An 11290-nucleotide genomic window follows, 5' to 3' on the forward strand; every position below is an offset into this window, starting at 1 on the left:
GACCAAGACTTTTCATTGTGTCCAAATAGACTTTCGCTCCCTCCTCTTTTAATATCCTTGTATGTCACTGCTACTCCAACTCCTTCTCCGCTCCACTCCACCTCCCAGTAACAACGTCCAGTCAGACTCTCTGTACTCAGGACCTGAGACCTGTCAGTGAATCTGTCTGGATGAGCAGAATATGACTGAGGTTTATTCATACATGTTACTTTTCTGTTCCCCTCAGATAATAACAGATGTGTGTTTGCTGTGTTTGGATCCTTTGTGATTTCCTGTGAATATCTTAAGAATCCAGCTCTGGTCTTGGGCTCTGCTGGTGACAGTGAAACATCCAGATCAGTCAGTGTCAGTGAGATCTTGGTCCATCCCTCACTCAGCATGTTCTGTAGTTGATCTCTGACCTTTGACACAGCCGCCGTCACCTCCTCAAAGTGACTCAGAGGATGGATATTGATGCTGGCTGAGTGTGTAGATTCACTGAGATGTGGCAGTGAGGGGTATTTGTGTAGAAACTGGATGTGATCCTCTGTGTGTGACAGCTGCTGCAGCTCAGCGTCTTTCCTCCTCAGCTCAGTGATCTCCTGCTCAAGCTTCTCCTGAAGCTCTTCAGCTCCACTCACTTCAGTTTTCTGCTGGGATCTGATCTGCTGCTTCACATCAGAGCTTCTTTTCTCCATGAGACGGATCAGCTGGCTGAAGATCTCCTCACTGTCCCTCACTGCTTTATCAGCAGACTGATTGATGTCCTTCACCTCCTGCTGCAGCACCTTCACGTCTTTCTGTCTGTCCTGGATTCTCTGCTGGACTTGTTGTCGACTCTCCCCGAGCTCTCTCTGCCTCTCCTTCCTCTCTGCTGCAGCTGAGACTGTGTGGTGACCTTTATGTTCATCCACAGAGCAGAGATAACAGATACACTGCTGATCAGTGCGACAGAAGATCTTCATCACCTCATCGTGAAGAGGGCAGATGTTCTCCTGAAGCTTGTTGGAGGGCTCCACCAGCTTGTGTTTCTTTAATGGAGCTACATCATAGTGAGGCTGGAGGTGTTGCTCACAGTAAGAGGCCACACACTGCAGACAGGACTTGATGGCTTTCAGTTTTCTCCCAATGCAGAAATCACAACCAACATCTGCAGGTCCAGCATAGCAGTGATCAGCAGGAGCAGCTTGGAGTTCTGTCTTCTTCAGCTGCTCCACTAAATCTGCTAACATGGTGCTTTTCACCAGGACAGGCCTCGGTGTGAAGGTCTGTCTGCACTGAGGGCAGCTGGGGATTTTCTCCTCCTCCTCTCCATCCCAGTAGTTGTTAATACATCTCCTGCAGTAGCTGTGTCCACAGGGAATAGTCACCGGCTCCTTCAGCAGATCCAGACAGATCGAACAGCACAAGGTTTCTTGATCCATCTGAATTCCTTGCTGCGCCATTTCACCTCTCAGTTCAGTGAACAGGTGAGTTTCATTTCCGCACAAAAGAAACCTTCAGCACTTGTTGGCTCCACCCTCTCTTAAAGTGACAAACCTTTGAGGGGAAGAAGGAAGTCAGAGCACAGGGAGGAGCTGCTGTGTTCAGGGAGGAGGAGTTTGACCAACATGCAAAACACAGCAGAGCAGAGCAGAGCAGAGCAGAGCAGAGCCAGTGGATCCAGAGCAAACTGCTCCTCTCTATTATCTATCACAGGATAATAAATTAAAATAAATAAATAAAATAAACTCTTATATTTCCCCCCTGGATCCAGACCAGCACCAAACTCTAAAGGCTTCTTCTTCTGTGCTCCACCCTTCTACAGAGCTTCATCTCAGTCCATTCAACATTTTGAGTCAAGCTGTCGTCAAACCGACACGCACACGCACACGGACACACGCACACACACACACACACACACACACACAGGAGAGAAGGAGTGTGGAGATACTGTGTGTGTTTAGTAAACTACAGGGACGATCTCTGTGATGCATTATGGGAGAGGAACAAGTCAGAGTGGCGTCGTTTATACTGAACACACCCACACCCAGATTAGCAAACCACCTTTTCTCCTTCCTCTAGTTTGGATCTGGTGCAGCACATCTGCACCTCAGAGAAGGAACATCTTGAATCATCCTTCATAATTACATACTGGCAGCAGATCCAGGCCTCGTCCATCCGTCCCTGTTTGTGCTTCAGAGCCAGATCTGCTCCTGGTGATTTATGTGTCGGGATGGAGCGGGATGAGGATTTACGGGGGGCCATCCTGAGCGGCCCGGGGTGTCTGATGGAGGGGATGAGCCGGCAGCAGTGCTGACCAGATGTTTCTGTGGACAGCAGAGGTCCGACTAGAGCCGTCTTTGTTCGTCTCCCAGAATTTATTGGGTCTTTCTGCGTCCTTATCTGCTCCTACGATGTCTCAATCGTCCCAACATGTAGTACGTCTGGACCAAGCTGGACCAAAGCTCTCCATTGCTATAATTGGCTGCCAAACTTGAGTGGGCGTGGCTGATTCCTCATGAATGATCAGTCATCACTGTAACCAAACACAATAGGCCAGTGTCTGACCAAAGGTCTACTCAATACCCTGGTAAGTAATAATTGGAGGACAACTCAGCCTTGGCGGAGGTATCGTGCCCTCTGAGTGAATGGATTTCTCCAGAGGGCACGTTTTTTAAAGTGGATTGTTGAGGCGAATGAACACGACTTTCTCAACACATAATGATGCGTATAATTCATCAGACAAAGCCTGGGGGATATTGGTCATGCCAACACTCCACCTTTCCTGGTGACAACGTAGAGGGCAGAAGAGGGCAGTAGATGGCACTGAACAGCAGTACAGGGCATTTAAGGCCACTAGAGGGCACGAGAGGGCAGTAAAGGGAAGTAGAGAGCAGTAGGAGGCACTTGAGAGCACTAGAGGGCACTAGTGGACCTCCTGCAGTTCCAAACATTTTTGGTAGAAATCAAAATGGCGGAAAATCTGTGGCCTATCAGGAAGGATGCGAACAGGAACTTTACTTAGCTACGGTTTGGGTGTAAACTGTAAAAGTGGTTGTTACAGCGCCACTATCAGGCCGAGCAGGACCAAAGCTTCACAGGTTTTACCTTGAATCAAGTCCAACCTGGCAACCCAGATTTAACTTTTTAAACTTTCGTGCTACAGACTAACGACAGGAAAACGCCTCAGACAGATTTATTTAGACTTCTTCTGTTGAGGTCAGAATGTCCTTGCCATGGGTGTGTGTGTGTGTGTCTGCGTGTGTGTGTGGTGGGGGGGGGGGGGGGTCGTGACACATGTCAGCCTCTATGCAATGCGTGTTCTGATGGAGATGACAAGCAACAGGGTGCAGATGGGTAATGGGCCAATTTAGCCCTGCTCCTCTGCCGCCTGTTGCCATGGCGATTCCATCCAATGCTTTCTCCTCCCTTGCAGCTAATCAGGGGGTAGGCGAGTGGGGTGGCGGTGTGTGTGTGTGTGTGTGTGGGTGCATCTGCCTTTTGCTGTCCTCTCTTTCTCTGTCTCGCTGCCTGTGTGTGTGTGTGTGTGTGTGTTTAGCCTGTGCACCCCCCCCCAATCTTGGTTTGTAAAGAGCACCTGGGATGTGTTCAGGGTGTTCAAACACACCCACACACACCCCGGCTGGCTGTGTTGTTTGTTCAGACACAGTTTATACCTCAACAATGATCAACGATTGCTTTTCATAATGAGGTTTCTGCTTCTGTTCTATCATTCAGACGACCTCCCTGGTGTCACTTCAGTCTTAATCTGGGGCCTTTGTTCTCTGTTTCCATGCTGAGTGAGGCTCCACTGAATGAGCCCAGCCCAGGGAGCCAATCAACACCTGAGGGGTTAACCCGGCTTGTGTTCTCTCCACAGCTGATCTCACCTTCCTCCAACACAAAGACGTTATTCATTTGGGTCTCCAGATGCTGTCTGGACGAGATGAGCAAAGAAACCACTCTTCTCCGGCTCCATGTAAACTGTAAATCTGACCCTTTGACCCATCTAAGTGGTCCTTACAGTGGAATCATCGTGAACAAAAGAGTCGATGGCGAAGGTCTCGACCCAAACCCCCATTAACCTGATCCCAACTTGGTCCAAGTTAGCGGCGGATGATTACAGGAAAGACCAAAGAGCAGAACAGTTTCTACCTGGAAAAACAGCGTAATGATCCTTTAAGTGATCATGAGTGACAGGCGGCGATCCCTCCCTGCAGAACATCCTCACTCCTCCATGTACTGTCTGATCTCTGAGACAACATCAAACATTTCTGGGAAAACTATTTGCTATCACTCAACAAAGGTAAAGAGATAAGAATCAACTTAATAATGGATTTTATAAATGACTTTGGAACATGAACATGTGGAATCAAACCTCAGCAGGAGGTTCCACCAGCAGAACCCGGTCAGCCTCCACACTTAGTCCTGACTGGCTTTGTGCTTCAGAGACTCTGGTGTTGTTCTGGGCCCGTGGGTTTGTGTCCTCCATCTCTGCATGGACCTTGGACCTTTCAAACTGTTTTGTCAGCGTTCTCATGAGTTCTCGGCGTGTATCGACGTATCACGCGGAGGAGTGCCCTTGAGCTAGACAAAAACAAACCTTCCTCAACTTTCTGCGCCGCCAGGTTACGTCCACGATGGAGCCAGAGCTGCCAATCGGCCACACAATGGCGCGGCTCGGTGTGTGCGCCGCAGCTTTGACAGCAGCTATTCAAGCAGGTCGGGCGAGAACAAAGAGCTGGAGGTGCAGCCGCCGCTAACGTTTCCACCCCGGCGGCCAAATGTCAGCTCGCCCTCTCCTCACCTGACGCCACCAGCAAGAGCGTTTCCACTCCCAGAGACAGACTAAATGATAGTTAGCTGGACTTGATGACCGAGATGTTCCAGGCAGCTAGCAGGCCGCGGCTAACACCTAGCTCCATCCGCTCCTTCAACCAAATCAGCCTGGGTACATAAATATCTATCAATATCAATCAGAGTCCCACACACACTAAATGCTAACCTCACATATGCTGGTGTAGCATGGTGACCTCATCACAGAGTTTGAAACTTCGTTAATCAAAGTGAAATGAGGTCACCTGAGGCAGACACAACACAGACAGGGCTAAAAATACACCTCAGCGTTCACTTGATGATGTTCTCACAGCGCTCAACATATGTTCAGGGTTTGTTTGTCCCCCCTCCCGCCCTCCCCCCCCCTTCCCTGTCAGAATCAGAATCAAAATTAGGAGGCAGACAGGAAACGGCCGAGCTAATGGATTTAAAGCCAACACACCCGGCCTGAGACCAACAACCCCCCCCTCCTATCGGCGTGCTTAAACACATTACAGGACAGATTAGACTTCATGATGTGGAACCTGGTTATCATTCCACCTAAGCCAGCAGAGCGGCAGATTAAAGCGTTTCCACGACGGCGGGACGCTGCAAATATTTGGTTTCGGCAGCTCTCGGGTTTCCATCTTATTTTGATTCTAGGTTGATTCTCAGCGTGGCCTCACTGCAGCATGCCAGGGGGGGCAAGAGGAGGGGAGAGGGAGGGTGGGAGGGAGGGAGGGAGAGACAGAGAGGGAGGGAGAGTGAGAGGAAGAGGGAGGGAGAGAGAGAGCAGAGAGAGAGGAAGAGAGAGAGAGGGAGAGAGAGAGAGAGAGAGAGAGAGAGAGAGAGAGAGAGAGAGAGAGAGGGGGAGAGTGAGAGAGCAGAGAGAGAGAGAGAGAGAGAGAGAGAGAGGGAGAGAGGCAGGGAGAGTGAGAGCGCAGAGAGAGAGAGAGAGAGGAAGTAAGTGAGTGAGTGAGTGAGTGAGTGAGTGAGACACCCCTACATGCCGGGGGGTTCAGGATGGTAGCGCAGTCGCCTAGGGGTCACAAGGTTCCTGGTTGGATTGCGAGCTCCTCCTAGAGAGCGTGTTGAAGTGTTGTTAAGCAAGGCACTGGACCCCGAGCTAATAGAGTGAGCTAATAGTGTGAGTGTGAGGTCATTGTAACGTTCTTTGGATGAAAGCTCTAAATACCTACAGACCAAACTTAGCTTGCTCCTATTTTAGTACATGATGGTTCATTTTGATGAATCCCCAGTTGTCATTGTAACTCAAATAATGGTTCATATTAATTTTCACATCTTACCATTGACGCAGATCTCGTACGATGAACACAATTCACCCTCAAACAGGCAACCTGTCAACAGAGACACAAGAAAAACATCCAGGCAATTTAGCGAGATTGACTTTGTACACACACACACACACACACACACACACACACACACACACACACACACACACACACACACACACACACACACACACACACACACACACACACACACACACACACACACACACACACACACACACACACACACACACACACACACACACACACACACACAGGCGAGGGATGAGGCGTTCACGTGTCGCGGTGACACTTCATTGACTCGCAGCTCATTGGTTTACTGAGAAACGTCGTGTTATAGAAAAGAGGGCAGACACACACACACGCGCACACACATACACACACACACATACACACAAAGATTTATAAGACAACACTTAACACACACACACACACACACAGCCATATTAGGTCATCTCTCCAGGGACTGCAGGAGTCAGGGTGCACCGACACAGTAAATGGGAATGGTGGGATGCTGTAACCATGGCAACACTCGCTGGTAAATTAGCCTCCTCCACCCCCCCCCCCTGCTGTCACCCTCCACATCTACACTGTGTCACTCTCTGTGTTCATGTTGAGGCACATCTGAATTGTAAACGCTGTCAGTTCTCCCATGATCCTTTGCATTTCTCAGGATTACGTTCTGGTTACTGTGAAACTCCGAGCACATGGCATTTCAGCACAAATCTATGTCACAAACACACATTTCAGCAGCGTTGGGTCATTCAAAGACAAGAACTTAACGTCGTGCGTTTCATTCTGACTTTGTTTTGATGGCAGATGAGTCGGCGTCGGCGTCTTCGTCTCTCTAAGCAGCAGATTCATTTAATGAGATTTCATAACCAGTTTTAATTTCATGCCTGCAATCATTTTGTGAGCGTGGGCGTCCCGTAATTTAGCCGTCTTAATTTGTAATGGAAGGAGTTCAGGGATGTGACAGTGAGCGCAAAGTGACGACTAGTGAGGGAGAGGAGTCAGGCAGGAAGGAGTCAAAGGAGCTGGGCAGCGTTTGGTTTGTTGCCTTCCGCTGAGGGAGACGCTGCGTACAGGCCGGCAGAGAGTCCAACAGGCTGCAGTGTTAGAAAGAAAAGGTGACAGACGACGAGCAAAGAGCAGCGATCACAGCTAATGCCCCCCACAGGGCCGTTACCAGAAAGACACTACGTTTCCCATGAGGCCATCTGTCTGTTTGGATCAGGCTCCCGCTGCTTCCTGAGGGAGCCAGACGGTGATTAAACAGGAAGTGGTCACCTTGAAAGACTTAATGGTCCATATAAACGGTTACATGTTTATATGGTCACTGTTTCATTTCATCACGGAGAGACAGAGACATATATTTGGAGGCGGACTCGGCCTTGGCGGAGGTATGGGCTCTCTGATGGAGCCTCTGCCTCTCTCCGTGTCTTTGTGGCATTAATCTAACTCCAGGCATTTCTGATTGCCTTCAACCTTCTCTGCTTTCCGCCACACAATGTTATCTCTCAGTGGGCGTGTCCGTCTGCGTTGCCGCTCAGCTGATAACGAGCTGCCGCCCGGAGACGGAGAACCAGGCACCAACTCTGAAACGTCCCTCTGTCTCCGTGGGTTATATTTGGTTCGTCTACACGCTGACTCACTTCCGCTTTTTCCGATGACTGATCAAAGGGGCTTTGATGATTGATTGGCTCTGTGTGTGTGTGTGTGTGTGTTACTTGGAAATGTGGACACTGCAGGACCCAAAGAGTCGGCTTGGGATGAGGACAGCCGTCGTCTCTCAGCCGGCAGCACAGCCAATCACAGCGTGGCTGATTTGCATACTGACTACGCCCAACCTGAAACGAGCTCGTTCTCGCTCACGACAGGTCGAGGGGCTAGAGACACGCCGCAAACAGCCGCAAACCTTTGATTCCCTCACTCCCTCTGTCTTCTGCAAGTAACAAACAACCACCACCGCCTCCTCTCTCTCACCCTGCCACCCCCTCCCTCCCTCCTGCCCTGATTGTCCTGAGTCGCGCCATTGATCCGTGCATCTGGTCGAGGGAACCGGCGGTGGCAGCTTCTGGTTTCTCATTACACAGTGTGAGTACTACACAAATGATGTTTGAAAGAGAAACCGAGGATGTTTGTCTTAACGGCGAAACCGGCCACAACAGCAAATCAGCAGAATCTTCTTGGTGAATGAGTCGCTTTGCTTGTTGTGTGACAGTTTGTCTTTACGGTCTGGCTGTGGGAATGAACCTCCTGATGCTGGGAATGTTGCCCTAACAACTTATCTGGCAGAATTCCACAATCTCTGTGAGAACGAGGCTTTCCAGTATTTTCTGTAAAGTTTCTTCAAAGACGCATGGGTGCAACTCCAACACACACACACACACATACACACTTCCACCATGCAACCGACCAAGCAACCAATCAGCACAAATCAAATATTAATGAGCGCTACCATAGCGACGGTCACACCAGGAGAGCTGATGTGACCTTCACCAGGCTCAGGTTAATGATTAGGAAAGTTAAAGGCCGGCTGTGATTCACTTCTCCCTCGACTCGGAGCTTTGTCGTCCCAGGAGGGAGAAGTGAAAACAAAACAGGACATACACACGTGACCGGGTGGACAAACACACCCGTCAGTAGCTCACCACTCATGGTTACAATCAATTATCGTTAGGAAATGTCTGTTTTAGTCACGTGTAACTTCCTTAGCTTGTCATTTCATCCGCAAATTGGAAGTCTGGCAGCAAAACATCATTACAACAAATTGGAATAGGATCAGGCTGCCAGTTAACTTCATTTCAACATAGTAGTTTGGAATAATAAACATTCCAAAATCTTATCCAGACATCCTAACATATTTACATCTTCGGCATTTTAACATTTTTGTGAAGCTCAAATTTGCAAAATCACAAGGATTCTGCTCCCACCTGCACCGCTGTGCACACTGAGTAGTAACAGTAACCCACCAGAACAGTGACAATATACACAATGACATTTAAAAGATCATAAGCAGAGCCAACGACCTCTTAAGGTGGACTTTTACTGCCCTGTGTAAACATCTAAGGTGAAATACGGCCTGGGATTTGCTGCTGAAACACAACAACAACAACAACAACAACAAAACCATGTGAGTGGTGATGCCGCTCGGTCCGAGCAGCGTTCCCACACGCCGCCCAGCTCCCATTTCATCACCCAGAGTAAAGGCTATAGGTGAGTAAAGGAAACTATTACAGGTGAAGGACGATGATACAAAGTAGTTCTACGCCGCTGCTGCAACCATGCTGAGAAATACTCTGCACATAAACCCACCGACAGGCCGCACAAATGCTCCTCATCACACAAATCCTCCTGGACTGAAATGACCTCGTCCTTCTTCTATCGCATCACAATGTTTAAGGTGGATATTTGTTGCAGGAGCGCCTCTTCTTAAGACTAAATGAGACAAACGTCACGTAAAGACAAACAACAAGCTGCTCCACTGAACATCACTTACTTCTTCTTACATGGAGGGTATTTAAGATCATTTATGTATATTTAAGGCCTTTCATTTACTTAATGTTTAGGTTTAGGACTGCAATGATCACTCAAACATCTTACTAATTCTCTGTCAATCCACAAATCGATTATCTGACTGAGCACAACTGCACGAGAAACAACAGCACCATGATGTCAGCGTAAATAAATCCAACATACATACATACAGCATACCACTGTGCCACTGTACCACTCCTACCACGTGTTAGGTTGTGTAGGAGGATTGTGGGAGTAATAAAGTCAATATGAGCAAACAGATGCAGGGCTCATCTGAGGGACAAACGAGAATAAACACTCAGTGTGCATGTCGCCATACTCCCTGTATGCTGCTGATTATGTAATCTGATGGAGGAGGAGAGAGTCTAGATACCCCCCACACCCCCCTCCACAAACATACACACACACACCTCCGGTCTCAGACCAGCCTCTTCCTTTCCTCATCTCCCTGTAACACATCACATCTTTCATCCTGCAGGCTCCACAACCTCAAATCAGTGGAGCAATATTGGATATCAGCTACATTTAGGCTCTCTGTACCGCCACACACACAAACATACACACACACACCTGCAACCATTCATATTCCCAATCAATAGCTGTTTGAGTCAGAAGTCCACAGTTAGAAACCGGAGACGAAACATGTGCTCATTTTGTATTGCTTTGCATCCCACATTGATATTGCTCTTATATCTATTGTTGTTGTTGTTGTTGTTGTTATACACAACAGCTTATCATCACAATAATGCTCATTTGTACAGCATTTGATCTATTTTTGCTTATTGAACTCGTTCACATTTGTTTTTCGATTGATTGCGTTGTTGTCCTTTTTTCATGTTCACAATTACTGCTTGGTAATTTCTAGATTTTATAAGATTATATTTGAATATCTGATATATTTGGTCATTGAATGATTTATTTTTTCTTCCATCATGTTATTGTGATGTTAGTCTTAAATATAACACAAAATAATGGCTATTTATTGTCTTCCCTGTTGTTTTAATGTTTTAAATATGTTTCTGCTTATTTGACTCATATTTAAGTTGACACTTGAGGCCTTTTAGCCGCAGTGAGGACTCATTTCCCGGCTGTTTGTGGCACCTTTGTGTTAGCAATGGTGTCTCTCACATTTCCATCACATATTCCTGAGTATTCCTGTGATTTCTCGGGGAGAGCGTGTAGTTTTGTGTGCAGCATGAACGCAAACGGACGCCAGGATCAGTGTGTTTGTTTTCCCTCCGTCAGGTGAAGCTGCGGTGCTAAAACATTCACCCGAATCAGGCTCAGTGTCCCGGCTGTAAAATGGCTCACAGTAGGGATCAGCGTCCCGTCAGTTAACAAATATTATACCATTTTCTCCATTTAGCTACTCACCGAATTTCCTGTCGGCAGAAGCGGGGGGGCAGCAGAGGGAAGCGAGCAGCAGGAGGAGGAGGCGACGGGGGTAGAAACCAAAACGCTCCATGTCTCTTCTGGGTTTGTTTCCCCCCTTTAAACGGCCATTTTCTTCCAGCGGGTCCTACGTCGTCTTCCGTCCGTTCGAAGATGCTCCTCCGCGGCTGGAGGGGCAGAGGAGAGCCGCTGGCACACACGCTCGCGCACGGGCAGACGGAGGGAGGATGGATGAGGAGGAGAGCGGGAGGATGCAGGGCGTTTCT

At 48.3% G+C, this 11290-nt stretch overlaps 2 protein-coding genes across 2 annotated transcripts in view; both read right to left on the reverse strand.

Annotated features, from left to right (window-relative positions):
- Nucleotides 1–1424, reverse strand: part of LOC142999543 (tripartite motif-containing protein 16-like) — a 2274-nt gene extending 850 nt beyond the window's left edge. Inside the window, exon 1 of the mRNA XM_076149149.1 lies at nucleotides 1–1424. This exon is cut by the window's left edge and continues 850 nt beyond it. Coding sequence (XP_076005264.1) covers nucleotides 1–1424 — 1424 coding nt within the window.
- The window catches only part of slco5a1b (solute carrier organic anion transporter family member 5A1b), a 28249-nt gene extending 16959 nt beyond the window's left edge, over nucleotides 1–11290 (reverse strand). Inside the window, exons 1-2 of the mRNA XM_076147178.1 lie at nucleotides 11007–11290; nucleotides 6084–6134 (exon numbers count right to left, since the gene is read on the reverse strand). Of these exons, the coding sequence (XP_076003293.1) occupies nucleotides 6084–6134; nucleotides 11007–11097 (142 nt within the window). The 5' untranslated portion in view covers nucleotides 11098–11290. The remainder of the gene's footprint in view (nucleotides 1–6083; nucleotides 6135–11006) is intronic.

The sequence above is a fragment of the Genypterus blacodes genome, unplaced genomic scaffold (assembly GCF_046128005.1).
Source record: "Genypterus blacodes isolate CSIRO-AG114 ecotype Tasmania unplaced genomic scaffold, CSIRO-AGI_Gbla_v1 ptg000005l_1, whole genome shotgun sequence".
In the NCBI taxonomy this organism is placed as follows: domain Eukaryota; kingdom Metazoa; phylum Chordata; class Actinopteri; order Ophidiiformes; family Ophidiidae; genus Genypterus; species Genypterus blacodes.